The sequence below is a fragment of the Cyprinodon tularosa genome, unplaced genomic scaffold, assembly GCF_016077235.1.
Source record: "Cyprinodon tularosa strain WSP-4 unplaced genomic scaffold, ASM1607723v1 ctg579, whole genome shotgun sequence".
NCBI lineage: Eukaryota > Metazoa > Chordata > Actinopteri > Cyprinodontiformes > Cyprinodontidae > Cyprinodon > Cyprinodon tularosa.
In genome coordinates, this window is record NW_024039317.1 from 78,067 (window position 1) to 98,885 (window position 20,819).

Consider the following 20,819-nt stretch of genomic DNA (forward strand, 5'->3'; position numbering starts at 1 on the left):
TTTTGGTCACCATGTTGTCTGAGAGGAGGAGCAGGCCAGGAAGGATGCTAACAGTTTAATTAACAAGAACATATAAAGCAAAAGGAGAGAGTCCCTATATAGGTTTTGGCAACTGGAAACCAGATCTCTTATGGCTTTCTTGTAGAGGACTGATGAAATCAAAGAGTAGGTCCAGGTTAATCGTATGGATGTAGCAGGTTAATCTGCTGCAACACATTGAGAATGTCCAGAGGTGACCCCTGAACAAAGGTGAAGCTTTAAGGATTCAATTGCAGAGTAAATATAAGCTAATTTTTCATCTTTGTAAAATATGTCATAATGTTCTTAGCTTAACCAAGGCAATAAAATAAACTTGACTTTGTGGTTATATAAAGCTCAGAGGGATATGAACAGTTTTGTGAGCCACTGCATGTGGTGTATGCCTGATGGACACAGCCTATTCAGAGCAATAAATCGGCTATAAAAGGAAAAACAACGGTGAATGTTTTAAATCATAGGCTCCGCTAACCTGGCCACTCCTCCATAGTCGAGGCCTTCTTCACCTCTGAACTTCACCATCAACCGTTTCCATAGGTCCTTAGGCCTCATCTTCATCACCTGCCGATATGATTCCTGCAAAACAGACACACATCATTAAAGTCGCTTAAATATCAAAGGAACACCTCTTTGTGTCTTAGTGAAGAACTAAGAGATGATCAGGGCAAGTCAAGGATTCAACTTTTCTAATCAACCAGACCTACCTCCTTCTGAAATTAAAAGAACAGCTATGACTGTGTGCAAATTCATGACATTTGACTAATTACAGTCACAGCATACACATTTCATTATGCTGCTATAGGCTTGAGCTGCTGGAGGACATAGGGACAACTTCATATCATTCTGCCTCTATTCACCACTTCTGCAGTATTTGTCATTTCAACCCCTTACTATTTTATTCTCATCATAGCAGCTGAGAAATACCAGCATGGCTGCAGCCTTTAACACCTTTGAACAAATACACAGCTATGGGGTCAGCTTTTACCGTGACTAACTGTATGTGCTCTTTTTCATCCTCTTGACATGAAAAACGGCTCAGAGATAATCTTTTTTACCGTTTCTTTCCTAGTCAGAGCCGCTTGAGGAGGTAGTTTACTATTAACTTTTCCGACATCAGTGGTTCTAGGTTTGTTTTTTATGCCTGCTTCTGTGTCTTTGAACCCCTAGCAAGTCTTGGCAGAAGGCTGCCAACACTGAGCCTGGTTCTGCTGGAGGTTTCTTCCTGTTAAAAGGGATTTGTTCCTCTTGACTGTTGCTGCATGCATCCTCAATGTGAGGGATTGCTGTTTAGTCAATGACAAAAGCGAATATCTACTGTCACCACATCGTCAACTAGGGGGAACATGTTCTGCAAGTCAACGATTCCATGCATTATTGTGTTGACTCCACTTTTTACCAATCTGACTGGATGTTGGATTGAAATATGCCTTGAGATTAGATGTTTTGAGTCTGCATTATATAAATAAACTGAATTCAATTAAATTAAAGTATCTATGTATATATATATATATATATATATATATATATATATATATATATATATATATATATATATATATATATATATATATATATATATATATATATATAAACAAAAGGAGCAGTATGCATATGAACAGCTAATTTTATCATTACTAAATTAAAAGGCAGGTTTCAATTCTCCTGCAAAGGTAGAAGCCAACATTTTATGCGTATATTGTTTTATGGCAGAAGAGCTGACTACTCAGGCTTTAGGATGTTCTTTAGCTTGATCAGAATGAAAGCTTTTCAATGTTAAAACTGGATTATGTAAAAAAAAAAAAACACTAGCATAATGCAGAACCTAAAGTCTACACCATTTGAATAAGACGGATCTTCAGAGATGCTAACTAACCCTTTCCTCACACTACACCCATTTATTTCTAGGATGGAGGGAAGGTCAACCCTAATAATCCTTTCTGCAGACCTTATAGTTTGTCGCTTCACTGCAGACAATGAGTGAAACAGGTGTTTTAAGATGCGCTTATTAAAATCAAATGTTTAGATCATCCTTGTTAAAATGTGTCATTGTCAGCTTTCACTGCAAGTAGCTCTGATATGTTAAAAACTTGATCAGGGTGGCCGCTTTCTTGGAGCTGCATGCAAATGAGCGACCGATTCGTGCAACATAGCACGGTACATGTCTCCAAGTCCCTTTTTATCTTGTATGATTGGTGATTTGTCACAGTGTTCAAAGTCCACAACATCACAGCTTCAAGTCTGGGCCTACGGTTGAACATCGTCTTCAATGCTTTGTGCATCACGTTTCAAAATATACAACTCGAAGGCCTTGATTCCCATGTAACTGAGCTTCAAACATCTCTTGCTCAAAATACACAGAGCCTCATACACATCCTCTGGTACTTGGCTTCAGCCATGAAGAAATTTCATGGCTGGAAATCCACATTCTAGTAGAATTTACACTTTTCCCATGTGGTCTAAGGCAAAGCTAGATCTCCTCTGAGGCGAAGATCGCCTTTATTGGCTTTGCTATCAGGGCTGAGTGATGTTACAGCAAGAGCCGTTCTGTAAATTATTATGTGAATAAAAATATAAAGCAAACTTTAGCAAGTATCGTCATATTTGGGAAAAATCACTATCATAAAATCCTATTTACGGTATGAAAGATTGATTTAAGACATTTTAAAACCAATTAAGGCTTTATTTTCATATTTATGAAATAACGGCAATTGTGCAAGAAGCCAGAAAGCTCCAGTTCAGTGTCAACAAGAGTAGTTTTAGATTTTAAACTCTACTCTGAGGCTGAGAGCTCTGCACCTCTGCCAGTGTTCTCCACACATGCAGACAGCTTACAGTGTTAAGTGGGAGGGCTCCTTTTAAGTGGATTAGAGGCATTTATAATAAACACAAGCATAAGACTCTAATAAGACTGCCTCTTCCTCTGCCAGGCTCCGCCATGTCCTCAGGATGGAGCAGACAAACACATGCCTGGGAGAATGTCTTATCTGCTCCATAAAAATAAACTCAGACACAGCTGTGAAAGTCCACCACCAAACAGTTTCCTATAGAGGCATAATTTACTGCCTGAGTTGGTCTGGAGAAGCTATGCAGTTATGTCTCTCTGAACCTTAAGACTTGCTCTACCCCCCCAGCCCCCAACACTCCCACCCTCCCACATGTTGAGATCAGCCAACAAAAATGTCTTCGCTCAGATTAACAGACGCGGCTGTTCCAGCACATTCCAGCGCGTACTTTATGAGGGTCATGCAGTCTGCTGCAGGTGGTGTTGTTCTGGTGAAGGCTCTGCACCTCCTAGATGCAGAGAATGAAAAAAAAAACTCCCAGAAACAACCCTAAAGCTGCCCCCGCTGAGAGAATCCTCCTCGGATTGAGAGGTCTGGTTTGGATTTGGAGCAGCCGTACCGGCGCAGATCATAGATGACGATGAGTGAGGGAAACATTCTCGTAGCCAGACGGCGCAGGGCATCGACCTTTAGTGGAGATTGTAAAAAAAAGAGCAGCAGAGGAGGAACTGAAAATAAGCTTCACTACAAGCAAATCTTTCAGGTGCACTGATAAGATATACCGACTGCTAAATTTAAGAGGGAAAAAAAACAAAAAACGGCAGGATAGCAGGGATTCAGGGAAAAAAAGCTGTTCCCCGTTTATTCCAGGGTTAACTACAATGCATTACTAAAGTATTCACACCCCTGAATTTTTTTTATATTTAACTTTGTCACATTACAACCAGAGACTTTTTTTGGAGTTTATTTGATTTACCAAGGGGAATTAGCATAAAAAATGAAGTGGAAGGACGACAACTGAAAAGCATTTATTAGAAAAACATCCAAGAGCTACAAAGAAGAAACACGTAGTTAAAGCTAGACCAACATTTTCCTGTTTACTCTGGAGACGGGGAAATCTTCCATCATTAGCACGCTGAACGCTTAGTGAAACACGGGGGTGGAAGCATCATGCTTTTCTTCAGCAGACAGGGAAGCTGGTCAAAATTGATAGGAAGATGAATGTAGCAAAATAAACGACAATTCAGTCTATAAAACCTCTTAGAAGAGGCGACAAGCTGGAAAATGAGGAACAGGTTCACCTTCAATTGAGACTATGACCCTAAATATCCATTCAGAGCTGTTCAGAGTTCAGAACAAGGCCTGTCTCTTCTAATGCTACAAACCGTACGCGCTTTTGGCAGCAAAGAAGCTTCAGCTGCTTCATTTCTTATGCTTGTCCACATAAAGGTCAGACGCGTCCAGTAAAGCTGGTAAAAAAGTAGTATTAATATATTTTTAAGCAAGAAAGTAAACCTCAACACATTGTCTTTGCAGTCAGTTAATCAAGATTATGATCCTGCCTTAAAATATTTGTGTTTGGGATTTTTTGTTTGGAGAAACTCCTCTTGAGTCTTCTCCAAACACAAAATCCCAGCACATTTCAGACCAAACAAGACCCTTAGAGAGAGAGAGACTAGTGCATCCTAAGGACAGAACCTCCAAACCTAAGATTATCAGAGTTGTATATGCAGTTAAATGCACTGAGGAATGCTCTGATTTTTATACTGGAGAAACCAAACAACCTCTAGACAGACGCATGGCCCAACACAGACAGACTACCTCCTCCGGGCAAGACTCTGCGGTACGTCTACACCTTAAGAACAAAGGACATTCTTTTGAGGACTAGAATGTTTACATTTTGGACAAAGGAGACAAGTGGTTTTAAAGGGGTGTGAAGGAAGCCATTTATGAGAGAAAAACCAACCTTAAACAGAAGGGGTGGACTCCCAAAAACCTACAATGCAGCGATAGAGTTGATTCCTTCTTACAATCATCTCAACCCTCATCCCCATGCAGGGGACCAAAACATCTTGCCTGGTCAGCCAGGCTAACGATGACCCTAAAGACTCCCTTTTCAGAGGCATAGGCCAGTATTGGGGAGTTCAGGCTAACAAAGACCTCAACGACTCCCCGTTCCTAAGGGGTGGAACTGTTCTTCCGGTTCAATTTGCATGTCTTCTAAGCCAAAACAAGGCTTTGTTTGGGTTACTCTATAAAGCTTGGAACTCAACGCTAATCCAGACATTTTGAATTGAAAAAGCTTCCTGGGTGGGAAGTGAAATGTCTTCGAACTTGGAAAACAAAGTAGTGGTTTTTCTTTCAACTATTTTGGTTTTCCTTCACAACTAAGCTATTCTGTGCTGATTTATCGACAACTGTCCTGTAGTTTTCACATGATTTGAAAAGCCTTAAGGGTATAAATCCTTTTCTAAGGCACTGGATGTAGCGTTCTGTGAATACAGTCCCGGCTTTGTAAGCTTTAGATGGTATGCTGACCTCAAAGATCTCCTCACGGGACACCTCGATCCGACAGTGGCCAGCCTGAGGCTGCTGCTGTGACAGCTCTTGACGCAGGATCTTGAGTTTCTGAACGAGGTCTCTCTTGTACTTGGGGACGGTGAGACACTCTGCCTCTTCTGGGAGCTGGGCGGGGGACACCAGAGCCTGCTGGGCCTGATCCTTCACCTGGTTCTGACGACTGGAAGGCGTCAGAGATGGAAAAGGAAACAAGAGGGACAGAAAGGGACAAGATTAAGGAAGACATGTTGAAGCAGCAGTTTCATTTACAAAACGATATGCTTCCGACAGCCTTTAATAACCTAAAACTCATTTCTAGAAATACATTCTATTGTTTTTACTAATGCATATTGTATGTAACTAGAGAATCAACATGTAACCTCTAACAAGCACTGCTACTTTTAAATAAGAACAGTGGTCTGCATGACATCAAGTTAAGACAAATGTCAGCCAAGATTCACCACTTATTTTAAAATCATTCAAAGGTTTTTGCTTTAAATAGGTAATAAATTCCTTTAACAGTCAAAGCTTGTCTAAAATCTGCTGGATTCCCATGTAATTAAGCCTCAAGGTACTATAATAAATAAATGCCAAAGTATGCATTATTTATAACGACCAGCAGGGGGCAACTAAACCAGACTAAACATGCTTCAGTTTTCAGCCAAACTGGGACCTTTTAAAAAGTCATCTACAGGAGGGAATTTAAAATAAACAAGGAAGTGAAATCTGCTTGTTTATAAGCCAATAGTAATATATGAAGAGTATTAATAAACCCCCCCAGCCCCACCATTAAGGCTTATATTATATCATAACCTGGTTATGAAACTATTAATGTACCAACCAGAAAATCAGTGGTGATTTTTTCAGGTCACTACTGTGTCAAAATATTCCAATTTCTCTGCAAAACCAAAATTTAACAGAACATTTCAAACTCTCTGGATATTCTAAAACAATTTTGCATTTTATTCCCTGCTTTATCAGATAAAGCAGATTATAGAACACCAGCAAAATAATGCAGTTCTAAAGAGAGTTTTATTTTCTAGTTGATTTCTTGGTGCGTTTATAATTGAAAGCAGTTCTATGGCTTAGGAAACAATCTGCTGATAATAATAAAGTAGATGCAGAAGACAATTTTTCAACAGAGAAGACACAGAGAATTGTATGCTGCTCACTGCAGCAACCTGGGAGTTAAACACATTAGCCTCTGATTCATGTCCTGTTAAGCTTATTGACTTACAGACAGCTGCCACTATGTATGCAGCTGTAATTAAATAGAAAAGAAAAAACAACTAACTGGAAGTGGTAACAAATGACCTCCAGACAGAGCACAGTCGTTTAGGAGCTGCTTTAGACTCTAATGAACCCACCAAACCCATCAGACTGCATTCCAATTCACCACAGCACCCTATTCTCTACAGCAAAGCCCCTTATTGGTTTCTGGGGTCTCTACAGCAGAATCTAATCACTTCCTGCTACCCCAGAAAGCCACATGGCCCCATAGGATGCAGGAGCGCTCCTCACAAATCCCTCTATTTCCTACCAACAAGAAGGAGATGGGAGGCAGACAGCACCCAAACACAGCAGACAGCTCAGAGCGCGGGAGCATCTCTCTCCTTCTGCACTTTCACCCTTAAATTAGTCCTCTGATCTCCTCCCAGCTACTTATTAAAGAGCATGCCTGCAATACGTTACCTGAAAGTCCAAAAAAACTCAATTTGATCAATCACAAACATTTCCCTCTGGTGACAAATGCAATTCTGCAGAAACGGATTGGGTTACCTATTGGATGCCGACCTGGACCAGAAAGGGGGCCTGGACTCAGCAAGACAGCAACAGCACAGGGACGTCTTAACCAAAGCCATGCAGGGCTATAAACTGCAACTTTGATGGACATTATATATATCTGACATTTTTGTGGGATGACGGCACAGGAGAGGTGAAAATAGCTATAATCTCCGGCCTGATAAAAGGCAGATGTCTTGACAGAGAACCAGGAGGACCGATATATTTTCCAGATGTTTGTCACAAGCTAGACAGTCCCTTCAAAGTTAGCTCTGAAACTAAACAGAAAACGCAATAGATAATGTTATACAGAGTTAATATAAACAGAAAGAATTGATGCAGACTCCAGTTAAATCTTGTTACGATTTACAAACTCTGGCTAATGTTCCTAATATTGGTGAAAGACATTTCCTCCAGGATGGAACCGAAAAAGAAAAGCTCATGCGTGAAGAAGGAAGCAGAGAAGATACAGAGCTGTATGCTTTCCAGTTCTAGTAGAGATTGCTAATACAGCTTAAGAATCTAATCTCTGATGTATTTCCTACCAAATCTGATCATTTGATTTTTAAGTTTCATAATAAAAATGAAAAATTTTGCTTTCGAAAAAAACATTTCGGTGCTGACCTTATTTCAAATAACTGACCTTTTAATTTAATTCCAAAAGAAATTAAAGCTGTAGAAAGGCTGGAAAAAAATGTTTCACAACGAACGATGAAGATAACCAACTACATTTTTGCATCTATCACACAATCAGCTAGTTTAGCAGTTATTAGAAAACGTCTAAGTAGAAAAAGAGATGAACTGATGCCACCCTGAGCTACGGAAGCCCAAATGTCCATATTTTCTGAAAATTAAACCTCCATAAACAGAAAATTCGATTCATCGATTTCATCAATTAATCAGTCAGCGTTTAGTTATTGTTTATCCACCAAGGAAAGAAAAAAAACTAAATTTTAGCATGAAACGCTTTTTAAAAGATTTATTAAGTCAGAAGTATATAAATTTATACTTCTGACGCATAGCCTCTGCAACTGTCAAATCTGTTTCTGTGCCATGCCCTCCGTGCAGAGGCTCTGCAACCGTCGCCGCGCACCTCAAAAATATCCTGACTACACAAACCCGTGCAGACCTCAAGGGGAAGTGTGTAGACGAAAAGCCGCGTTGATTGGTCCTTGGTATGTCTTTCCGGCTGTCTATGTGGTCGTCCTTCTCGATTCCACTGCAAAAACGATCTAGAAATAACTTAAAATTTCTTAAATTGAGTGTATTCACCCTTAATTTGAGCAGGTAAATGAGATAGTTTGCCAATGGAATGAGTAATTTTATTCTTAAAATAAGATAATTAGATAATATGCACTTGAAATAAGACAATGCAATTGTGTTTTCTTATTTTAAGTGTAAATTGTCTAGTTACAATGGCAAAATGTCTCTTTTACCTCCTTAATTCAAGAACAAATGCACTTATTTGAAGAAAAAATGACTTATTTAGATTTAGATTTTTTGCAGTGTTGGTGCCAGCACTACAAAAACGATCTAGAAATAAGTAAAAATCTCTTAGATTAAGTGTATTTACCCTTAATTTGAGTAGGTAAATGAGATAGTTTGCCAATGGAATGAGTAATTTTACTCTTAAAATAAGATAATTAGATAATATGCACTTGAAATAAGACAATGCAATTGTGGTTTCTTATTTTAAGTGTAAATTGTCTTGTTCTATTGGCAAAATGTCTCCTTTACCTCCTCAATTCAAGAACAAATGCACGTATTTTAAGAAAAAATGACTTATCTAGATTTAGATTTTTTGCAGTGAGGGCGCGCCGTTTTTAGAAACCGAGGAGAAATAACAACAATGGATAACCACGACGAAAGCTTGATCGAGGAGGTTTGGAAGTTCAATCACTTGTACGATGCCTCAAATATGTTGTCTTGGAAAATAAACACTCCCGCCGGCGCCGCCGAAGAAGTTCTCGTGACCATTCGCCAAAGTTCTCGCGACTTCTCGAATAAGCTCTCCCTTCCACTTTGGTGGGAAACTGATGTGCGTCCTTAGAAATTCCAGACCAACATTGCAGAAGCATAGCAGCAAAACTGGTTCGCGACCAGACGCTAGCGACATTTGATGTGTGCGGTTGCAGAAGTATAATCCGCCCTTTAGCCTATGTATGTTTTTTTCTGTGGGTTGCATCTTTTGGCTTTAACAAAAAAGTTGTTAATCAAGAAGCTAGCTCATGGGTGCAGCAAATGTAGAGCGCCTGATCCATATGCAGGAGCCTCGAATTATTTATTTATTCTCTTATTAATTCCTTTATTGAGCAACAGCAATACAAAGACTCGGAAATGATGGGGTGGACCCCCAAACACAAAAAAATGCTCACTTTTTTTCAACACCCACAGTCCCAATGTTTAAGCACAGTGTATAATGAAAGTAAATTAAAATTACAGACTAAAGGACAGAAAGAGAAAGGGAAAAGAAATGAAAGAACAAAAATACTTGTAACCTAAAGTAAAAATAATAGTGAAAAGAAAAAAAAATCTAGAAATCTAAAATGGAAAAATATAAATAAACAACTAAGACTTGTCTCTCTTCTGGTTGGTCACTTTAGCAATCGCAAACCAGAACATCTGCAAACTAGTAACAACAAGGGACAACATGGTGGATGAACGGCAGCTCTGACCGGTGCAGGTTTGTAAATATAAACTTCTAGAGACATCCTTTGATTAGTCCATAAATATCACTATAGCATAAAAGCTGCAGATGCTGCGTTTGCTCATTCTATTTTCTGTTCCATGAGCATAAGAGAGGCTTTAGACCTCGAAGCAGCTGCCAAGTTTAAATCCCAGTCCTGAGACTAATGCTCCAACTAGCAGCCATTTAGCTAATTGATTAAACTGTTGATTCTTTTTTTCAATTAATTGATTGAGAATCGGAAGACAAAAGGTTCCTTAAAGAAGTTTTAACACAGAATCCAAATCAAGTGAAGCTAAAACTGCACCCTTTAAAGACTTCTAGATGGAGCACATCTATGGAGAAAAAGCTTTTTTTAACCTTAAATGGAAAATATTTTTTACAATTTTCGGACATAACTGCTTTAAATAGGTTGCTCATTTGGCTAAATGCATATTTTAGAGTCTCTATAATCAAATTAACGATTAATTGATTATTGACAATTAGTCAAGGATTATTTAAATTAACGATTACTCACAATGAATCCATTAATTACCAGCAGAGACCTATGCTGCCTTCCTTTCTGCATTCTCCTTCTTCCCTTTTTCTTATCTGCTCTCTGTCAAAGTGGTAAAAAAGAAACAACAGCCTCAAACATTTTTAACCACAGGATTAACCTATCTTGCCCCTCCTTCCTTTCTGAAATAAAGCTCCCCCTTAACATCATGCTGCCACTACCATGTTTCTGTGTTGCAGGTTTCTTCTACCACAAAAAGTGTTTCATCAGGCCAGCTTCTGACTCTTTTTACCAAAAAGAGTCAGAAGCTTTGCTGGATTGTTTCAAAACCTTTTTTGTAACCCATCGTTGTTCGGTTCTCAAGATGTTTTCTACTTAGTATTGATCTGGCTGAGTAAAATCCCTATAAAATACATTCAGGTTTTTGATTTATATCACTAAAAAAGTTTGACTAAAGCTCCTCAGAGGAGGAGTCATTGATCCATGCATAGAAGTTTGATCCGACCCACATAAATCTACATGTATAGAAAAAGATCCGGCTCACTGACCGAGCTGGGCGCCCCGTTTCCTGGACGTAAGACGCTCCTAAGCCACAGACGCTCGGCTATCTGATGTGCGGCCAAAGACGGCTTTGACACGGATTTGGTGATTAAAACCTCTGCAGGGCTAAGGAATTTCCGAACCGTCATGAGGAAAGAGAGGATGTGGGAAATTTGTACACCATGTATGGCTTCTCAGTGTGTGTGTATTCCAGCGGGTGATTGGTCAGAGGGACTACGCCGAGCCATGAACCTCTACAGATGGTGAACAGACTTTGGTGAGGCGTCCCAACGTGAAACACAGACTGACGGGGAGCTAAAGTAGCCATGTGTGATGGATGTCTAACCATGTCTGTTCCTGTCTGTGGTTCAAGCATGCAGCCCATTAGTTACCTGACGTTTTGACTCTCGCCGCTTCCTCGGGAACCGTTGGAGCTTGGACTGAAAATAAAAACCAAACAGACCCTTTCATCTTGGGACTCTTTTTACTTTTTTATACAGATATATATATGATCTGTGAGCAATTCAATGAAAGATCTGAGCTCTTACTTTAGGACTAGATGCAGGTTAGCTGAGAGGCGTGGGTCTGTGAACTGCGTGGTTCGGTTGTTGTGGTCGACGAAGTAAACCCTTCCTGTGGCGGTGTTTCGGATCTCCCACCCTGGCGGTAGAGGGCCAAGTTCCTCACAGTTCACATTACTCAGGTCTCTGAGAACCAACACAGAAATAAACAGTTTTAGAACACAGAAACACTTTTAGTTACTAATTAACCAGTGTTTGACTTTGGGTAAGCTGCTGCGTGACCAGCAGGCCCAAAGCAGAGCTGTAAAAACGCTATCCATATTCAGTAGAGGGGAGAAGCCATCGGTCAGTTTTATGAAGTGAGGCGTGTTTTTGGAAAAGCATGTGCAGATATTTTGCATGCCGCATTCTTTTAGAGTACAGTAATCAACAAGATCCGCATGCCTGAGAGCATCTGATGGGGGTCAGCTGAGATCGACTAGGAGTTTTTCAGGGCTTTTGTAGACCGAGTTAACATGATGTGGTCCTTTGCACGGCATAATCAGCTAAACGATAGAGGATATGCTTGCTATGACAGGTAACTCCGGCTCAGGGGGTTGAAAATGTAGAAAGTCCAGACTGGACTGAAAGACAACTTCATGCTTTTTTAAGAGCACTAGGATTTCTGCGTTGCAAAATAGGCAAATATAATCCTGGAATTGGATGCGAGAAAAGATGGAAAAATCAAGGAATTTTGAAACATGTGGATTTGATCAAAGAAATATGGATTTTTCTCCATCCAACAACCAGACTGCAGCTGAAAAATGGTCAATTTGAGTCTTTTGCAACGGGAACAGACTCTGTTGTGAACAGGCCCCTAAAACGACGGAGGTAGTGACCTCGATCAAAGCCTGCTGTGTTTACGGAAGACAATATGGATGCTACAAACGCCGACGCGTGTGTTTGCATCCGACCTGGCTGTATAATCGCTCCGTCAGCAATGTCTGTTTTAATGTTTGTAAACAGCGCCGATGCACATGCGAGCAGAGACTGTCTGCACGGAGAGTGAAGAGACAGAGCTGGAATCCTTCACCTCCAAACCAGCACGCGATTATTAAACAGACCGCCCGTCACTACTTCCACAACGCTACTTTCATCCTTTGCTTATGTTCATTCCAGCATCATCAGTGGGGCAAACACTGGGAGTCTGGTTCTCTTTACAGGATCTCAGACTGACATCAATTTGAAAAGCATTGACCCGTAATACGAAAAAAGAAGAAACCAATCATAGAAAACCTGGTGTTGTTCTCATATCTAGAACGTCATATCTAAGATTTTACTTTTAAATTACATAAGTACGTTTTTTTTTTAGCACGTCCGTTGCTCCCACACGAAGCATCAACGGAGGTCAGTGCTCCACATTGACTTGAAAATTAATTTAACTCTCAATGTACACTTCTGCTTGAGAGATGAATTATCAACAAGTCATATCAAAACAGAGGAAACAAAATGTGAATGTTAGCTTAAAGTACGTTATTTCTGTCTTCAAAGATCCGAAACAGGCAAGAACAGCTTTAACTGAAGACTTTTTTGCTCTATGTGTTGAGTCAGAAATATGAAACACACTGAGTAATAACTACAGTGAGGAAAATAAGTATTTGCAAGTTCTCCCACTTAGAAAGCATGGAGGGGTCTGAATTTGTCATCGTAGGTGCACGTCCACTATGAGAGACATAATCTAAAAAAAAAAATCCAGAAATCACAATGTAGGATTTGTTAAACTATTTATTTCTTTGATACAGCTGCAAATAAGTATTTGAACACCTGAGAAAATCAATGTTAATATTTGGTTCAGTAGACTTTGTCTGCAATTAAAGAGGTCAAACGTTTCCTGTAGTTTTTCACCAGGTTTGCACACACTGCAGGAGGGATTTTGGCCCACTCCTCCACACAGATCTTCTCTAGATTGTTCAGGTTTCTGGGCTGTTGCTGAGAAACACAGAGTTTGAGCTCCCTCCAAAGATGCTATATTGGGTTTAGGACTGGAGACTGGCTAGGGCACTCCAGAACCTTGATATGTTTCTTCCAGAGCCACTCCTTGCTTATCCTAGGTGATTGTAATGTTGGAAGACCCAGCCTCACTGCTCTAACTGAGGTAAGGAGGTTGTTTCCCAAAATCTCTCACTACATGGCCCCGGTCATCCTTTCCTTAATGCAGTGCAGTCGCCCTGTCCCATGTGCAGAAAAACACCCCCAAAGAATGATGCTACCTCCCCCATGCTTCACAGTAGGAATGGTATTATAGGGATGGTTCTCATTATTTTAAAACTAAATACTGCCTTAATAATAAAAAAATGACTTTTTTTCTTCAATAAATGTCAGGTTTTACTGTTATTCAGGGAGATCTACATACGCTTGATTACCAAAACATTTGGCTGTGTTTTCCATTGAAATATCAATCCAGGGTTCCTACAACATAAGGTAAGTAAATTCAACAATTTTTAAGTGTTTTTTTTTACCCTTGTAATAAAACTTTTACAACCAACTTCAAAATAAAGAAACAAAAATTGGTTGCATCAAATTTAAGCTGATGCTTATTTTAACATAAACCAGTACTTTCTGGCACAGTAGAAATTTTTACCATTTTAAAAAACTTTCCATATAGGAAGAAAGCTAAAAACACACTACCGTATTTTCACGACTATAAGGCGCACTTAAACGTCTTTTTTTTCCCTCAAAATGTGCGGTGCGCCCTATGGTGCGGTGCGCCCTATGTGTGTTGTAACTGGACTTTTGAGACCACCTCATTGAGGAGATGATGAAAGAGTGGCTGAATGTAAGGAGACCAGGTGTTTTTTTTCCACCCCTCACCATCGCTGTTAATATGTAACTCCATGCGTGCCCATCTCACAGCTGATGTGAAAAACATGGGGAAACAAATTAACCCTGTGCTCGCTGTTCAACCGCTCGACATCGGTGTGAACCGGACCCAGCAGGTGCAGCAGAAGCAGCCAGTTTACATGCAAAGTCAATGGTTGACGCGCATATAGGTGCAGCAAAAGGTCCTGCAGCGCGTTCTGGTGCAGCACGTCGGGAGCGTTTAAGCATTTGACGCACCGCCAACGCGCTGCTGCTGCTCAGATGGAAAAATTGAAGTTTTGCTGCTGGACGCGCCGCATCAACCAATCAGAGAAGCAGATCTGGGATCTGACAGCGAGACAGTACAGCGCTCTGATGACATAAGATATTAACGCAAATGAAAAAGGCTGGATGAATGAGGAGATGATGAAAGGCAGGTGTATGTGAGGAGACCAGGTGCTTTTTTCCACGCATCACCATCGCTGCGTGCCCATCTCACAGCCGATGTGAAAAAAAGGTGAATCAAATGAACGCTGTGCTCGCCGTTATCCCGGGGGTCTGACAAAGGAACTTCAACCGCTTGACATCGGTGTGGAGCGGCCGTTCACAGTAAGGCTGACAGACTGAGACCACAGTTTCAGGATAAGTGGAAGGCAGCGCCGTGCAAGTTACGCCACCGTTTGCGGATGGATTGTAGATGCTTGGACTACTACGTGTCTGCTGGCTCTGTTGTTCAAGCTTTTGCAAAAGCCGGCATTATTTCTGAGGAGCTGCGCTGCACGGAAAGTGACTCTGACAGCGAAGAAGGGGAAACTGGCATGTCTGATTTAGCGCAGCTGTTTTATTCAGAGGAATGCTGAGGATAACAGAGGATGATGACTTTGATGGGTTTGATTAATACTTTGTAATAAATACATGAATAAAGCACAATCATACTCAGTTTTGCTCCCGCTCTATTTTTCTACCTGAAAGCTTAATTCAACAGCAACCTCTGAGCGCGTCTCCTCCTCTTCAGCGCGGTGGCTGGCAGGTGTTTTTTCATCTAAATAATCTAAATCTTGCAGCTATATTTGCTGTGATCAGTGGGAATAAAGTAGTTTTAATATGTTTTTAAGTGAGAAAGGCCACCTTAAAACTTAATAATTGCAGTCAGTTCATCCAGATTATCTATTTCTGTCGGAGGCGCTCAGACCCCCACATACCAGCGGTGCACCGACAGTAGAAATCCTTTCGTTCACCGCGGCTGCTGGCAGGTGTTTTTCATCTAAATAATTTTAGCTGCAGGCACCAGGATACCGGTAATAAAAGCGAACATATTCCGTCGGCAGGTTTCAGGATTTTAAGTTACCGGTAATTTAGGAGTGACCACAGCGCTGTGTCATCTGCGATGTGTCTGTCTCACGGCCAGCTCCCAGGTTTGATTAATACTTTGTAATAAATACATGAATAAAGCACAGTCATACTCAGTTTTGCCCCCGCTGTATTTTTAAATACGCAGTAGAGGTATTTAAAGGTGGTAGAGGACATGTACCTGTATATAAAAAACGCGCCCTATAGTCCGGTGCGCCTTATGTGTGTGTTAAATACAGAAATGGGACACATAACTGAGAGTGCGCCTTTTAGTCCGGTGCGCCTTATGGTCGTGAAAATACGGTAATAACAGATATATTTTTAACAACTAATGAATTGACTTCACAAACTTTGTTTTGATCTCGACTCAAATCCCATAATAGCTCTGCTTTTATAGCGGGCGAACCACCAACCATTATCTGGAGATTTGCTGCTACTGGTGCATTTTTTGACGTCGGAAATGGCTGTAGAGGCTTTGCAGAGTCAATGGTGGAACAGGACTGAGAAATAGCTGCTGCTTCTCTGTAACTCGATTTTGGAGCTTTGTTTTTCACTCTTCACACGTCCGACTCCAGAGCTTTGATTCCCATCCTGCCGAGCTTGAATGACTTCTTGCTCAAAATTTGCCATTCCTCATATACATTATCTGGTACTGTTTTTAGCCGTGCAGAGAACTTAAAAAACGCTGGATAGCCAATTTTCATTGAATTTACACTTCTTGTCCAGATAAAAAGTTATAGGCGCATCACTCCAAGGTCTGTTTGCAACATCGTTTTTATTGCTTCTGCTGTCAGGATGGAACTAATAAGCCGTTCATTAAATGTAAAAAAAAATGATTTTGAATTATTTTAATTTTTGATATGAATTACAAAAATAAAATCCTATTTATGACTTGGTGGCAATTTTAAGACCTATGAAAGACTGATTTATGGCATTTTAATATCAATTAAGGCCTGATTTTTATATTGAAGAATTCAATGCCTTTTAAAACTTTTTAAGGATCCGCAAGAACCCTGTAAGCACTAAGTAATAAAACAGAATCTCAAATTTCCATAAGGTTATTATATTCTGAAAAGGCTACAGTGCACAGGGTAGGTTGGTATTTTGTGGGAATCTCTAAATGTTGCCAAAGTTGTTTAGTGCTAAATACCCTTTAAGCTCTGTTCAGCAACTTGATTAGCGTCAAAGTCAACAACTAGAAAACCTTCGTCTTACAATAAAAAGCAGTTGTAGGCATAAAGCACCATTTCCTTTGCTTTATGCGGTCACCAAAAACTGACTAGGACCTTCATCTAGAAAATCAGATTTGGACTTTTAATCATCAAAGTTTCCTTATGCATTCATCTGTATTAGTTGTCGGCATACAGCTAAAGGAAACCAGAACAGTGATGGTGACTGTAAATCATACCTGGGTACCCTGGGGTCATGCCAGGTGCTGACACCTGTCTGAGTGTGGAGAAAGTAAACTTGACCCTGCTGCGTCGTCCTTTGCTCTGTGAAAAGACACGCAAGAGAAACCCAACGTAAGACATGATAAAGCTTTTACATTGTTTAAAGTCATTTATATTCCGCGCTCAGGCAGACGGAGCCCGATCCGCCTGCGTTGGAGAGCGATCTGACAGATGGAGATGAAAGTCAGCGGAGGTCCCAGGAGGCAGCCGGGAAGAGCGAGCGGGGAGAGGAGGTGAGAGACGGTGAGGAGGAGAATAGAGACGAGACGTGGGGAGGGGTGGACACCTGAGTGTTCTGATGGCGAGCTCATTCATCACTCCCATTGAGCTTCCTGCCAGAAAGCTGTCCTCTGCCGTTCAGAGCCGTAACCTTCCAAAACCACCTCATGTTAAAAACACAGCGACATCTTTAGGATGTGTAGGAGCAAAGAAATAGGAACTCCGGGTATCGCATACATAACGCTGCTCTTTATTGAGCCGGTGTAATGCTTCTCAGAGCCAAGGATATCTGGCACCAAGCCGTGGATCTGCAGGGTACAGGAAGTACCCTACAGGTCCAGTTACACTTCCCTGTTATTGTTTCCACTGTGCAAAGAGATGATTGCAGTACATTAGTGCTACATCCCTGTGATTTAAAGCGAATTACTTTGTTTAAAGAAAGAGAAAAGATGGATTTCGGATCCAAACCTTGGAAAGCTTACAGGACGGATCTTTGTAAGGGAGTTGAAGTGTGCTTTCTCCTCAGTCTGCCATGTTAATACATTACCAATGAATACGGAGGACAGCATATCTTAAAGAGCAGAGAGTGGAAGAGTCGGATTGATAGGAAATCAAGCGTAGAGACCTTGGGAGCCTCCTAATCCGAAGGAGTGAAGGCAAAGCTGCGTTACAATTCCTTCACCCGGGTCCCAACCCCCACAGAGGATTTTACTGAGGAGAAACAAAACTTCCCTGTGCTTTAAGGAGAGATTGCAGCTTCTCTGTCTGCAATCTCCTACATGAATGCTTCTGATTGTTTTACTGTGGGCTAAAAGAGGAGGGGGGGGTGGACTGAATGGCTGCCGCCAAGCTTATAACAGCTAGATCAGTTCTATTAGATTGATCTAAAACAGAGGCAGAGAACGGCACGATCAGAGAGCTGCTGGGCTGAATGAGGACATAGATCAGCTGAGGGTCGCTGAGGCCACAGAGGAGCTGGCAGAGGCATCCAAAACACCATAAAAATAAATGAAAAGGGCATAAATGTTATCTTTCAGCCATTTGCATTACATACTCCAATCTACATATAAATTTTGTTTGTATTTGTATGCTGTCTGAAACGCTAATCTTGTTATCAACTGACATAAAGGTCCTGGAGGATGAAGTGGATGTGAAAATTGGAAAGTAAAACCTGAGTGAATTAGATTTAGACATCTTACTTTTCCTGTAACGAAGGAAATAAACATAATAAACTGCCCATACAGCAAGAAAGGGAGAAGTTATAGATGTTTAGATTGAAAAAAATCCAGGCTTACTGAGCCATTTTGGCAAAGCTTCATATAATAAAAATTTAGAATTTATTCTTGAAATTTAAAATTAGGAATGCTATTATTTATTTGGTTATGAAAATAGTTTGATTTTTTTCAGCACTCTTTGTTTGCACACTGTAATTAGACACTATATTATATCTACACAAAGCTAAGTGGAAGATGGTTCCTTTAAGACGCATAGACGTGTCTAAATAACCTTTTGTCCAATCAGGGAGCTTCATAGGTTCATAGGTTTTTGGAAAGGATCCAGAATCCAATGAGAAACTAATTTCAGAGGTCTTCATGATTTATGATGGAGAGAATGTTAAACTTTTAGCTAAATAATAAACTAAGCGTTACCATTTTTTGATGGAAAAAACAACAAAGGAAGGCCACCTGCTATAATCAGCGCCCCCTACTGAACGAGATGGGTAGCCCGGTCAGCAAGGACCTGAGGAAGAGCGGCGCTCAGAATGCTTTTTCGTTTTTGAGTTATGGACAGTACTTTGCAGGCAGACCAGGAAAAGGAAAAAGCAATGTCCGCTGTGTTTTCTCTTTTATTATAGCATAAAATGTGCAGTCTTAAAGAAGAAAATACAAATGCAAATTGCTGGGGTACATTTTTTACATTACATATTTGCTGGGGTACATTTTGAAAAATAAATCTCAAATGTCTTTTTCTTTTTTATCTTAATTAAGTAAAAGGATGAGCAGTGTTGAAGAAGAACATTAAAATGCAAACAGGATGATTGATTACTAATTTCATTTATGAGTCAAATAATGCAGCCACATTCTTAAAATGAAAAAGCATTTCTGGAGATTCCTTTTTATTTTAAATATGGTAACGATTTGTTTCCATAGCCATCGTGGCTTTTAAGAGCATCGAGAAATCGGGGGGTTAAGGGTCTTGCTCAGAGAGCCAGATTGGCAGTCTGTGGGAGTGGATTTTGAACTCACAACCTCAGGATTCCAAGCTCTATGCCCTAACCACTATTCCACCATTCCCCATTTTGGAGGACTTTGTTGAGGGAGCTGCTGATGATGAGTTTTGCTTTGGATGATTATTAGCTTATTGTTGCAAAAGCACTAAAGCTCGTTTAAAAGGAGGCGCTCAGGCTTCATATGTTAAGTAGATGCAACTATTCACTACCCTCCTCTGCTTTACATTTATTTGCTATTTTTGTTTTGGTTAAACCTATAGAATAGCCAAATGTGACTGAGCTCAAAGGGTATGAATACTTTTCCATAAAGTGTGTGTGTTCTCCTTCCTACTGACCGTATCCCTCAGGAAGGTCCGGGTGCATGTGCAGGTGGGTTCTGCTCATATAGTTGCGGTGCCTCTGCGATCGGACCCGCCTCTCCTGGGCTCGCTGGTCGCCGTCGCTGGGGGGTAAAGATGTCGTGGGTGTTGCGCCGTTCGTGCTAACGGGGGTGTTCTCGTCTACGATGCAGCTGAGGGGCCGACCGGGGCTGGAATACTCTGATGCAGGCCTGAGGGTCGGCGTGGAAGAGTCGGTTAGCCCATGAAAAGAAGGAGAGGAGTTTAACAGTTAAGGGTTTAAGATTTCGCAGGCGAGGGAAACTGCGATGGTGTGATTCACAAGAAGTGGGCAATAAAAACAGCTGACTGTTTCCAGGGTTTCTTTGGCTTGTCCACATCGTTAAACCTCAGAAGTCTGGAGCAATCTGTCACAGACTTTTCTTTTTTTTCTTCTGCCCAGCCTATTTTCTGAAATCCACTTCAGTTCTAGTCTGGGTTTTTCACTCTGGGGGTCAGAGGTGATGTCTTCCATGGACCTCCTGGTGTTTGATAAAGGAGGTCTGGGTTTCTGTTCTGGGGTTCTCACCTGGTTGGCCTCTCCCACTGCGTGGTGCGTGTGATGTGGTTCAAGTACTGGATTCTTCCAGATGCGGTCCTCCTCTCCTCCCAGCTGGTGGCAGAAACAGACAGAGGTGTGACACCATGCAGCCGTTCTAACCCTCATTTAGTTCTGCAAACATATCTCTTCACTCGTTCTTGTAGCTTACATATGTTGTATATGATTTACAATAGATATTGAAAAACTGAAGAGTCTGCCCCTTTTATACTCACCCATCTGGAAGATCGTTGTCAAACAGCCGACTGCAGTCGACTACCTGACCTCCTGAGCCGATGCGGTCCCTCGACTGCAGGCTCACTTCAGGAACACATGGCAGACAGATGCAAACACCGGCATTACTAGACAGCAGATCATACCCAGGGCAAGGATGCTTGATGAAAGACTGTAAA

General features: G+C 40.9%; 1 protein-coding gene across 2 annotated transcripts in view; it reads right to left on the bottom strand.

Annotated features, from left to right (window-relative positions):
• Positions 1 to 20,819, bottom strand: part of LOC119797279 (E3 ubiquitin-protein ligase SMURF2) — a 100,679-nt gene that overhangs the window by 15,714 nt on the left and 64,146 nt on the right. For both annotated transcript variants that reach the window (XM_038306294.1, XM_038306295.1), the window contains 8 exons: positions 20,643 to 20,727; positions 20,398 to 20,481; positions 19,827 to 20,041; positions 17,000 to 17,084; positions 11,431 to 11,589; positions 11,275 to 11,322; positions 5,358 to 5,559; positions 509 to 612 (listed from right to left, as the gene is read on the bottom strand). In XM_038306294.1, coding sequence (XP_038162222.1) covers positions 509 to 612; positions 5,358 to 5,559; positions 11,275 to 11,322; positions 11,431 to 11,589; positions 17,000 to 17,084; positions 19,827 to 20,041; positions 20,398 to 20,481; positions 20,643 to 20,727 — 982 coding nt within the window. The remainder of the gene's footprint in view (positions 1 to 508; positions 613 to 5,357; positions 5,560 to 11,274; positions 11,323 to 11,430; positions 11,590 to 16,999; positions 17,085 to 19,826; positions 20,042 to 20,397; positions 20,482 to 20,642; positions 20,728 to 20,819) is intronic.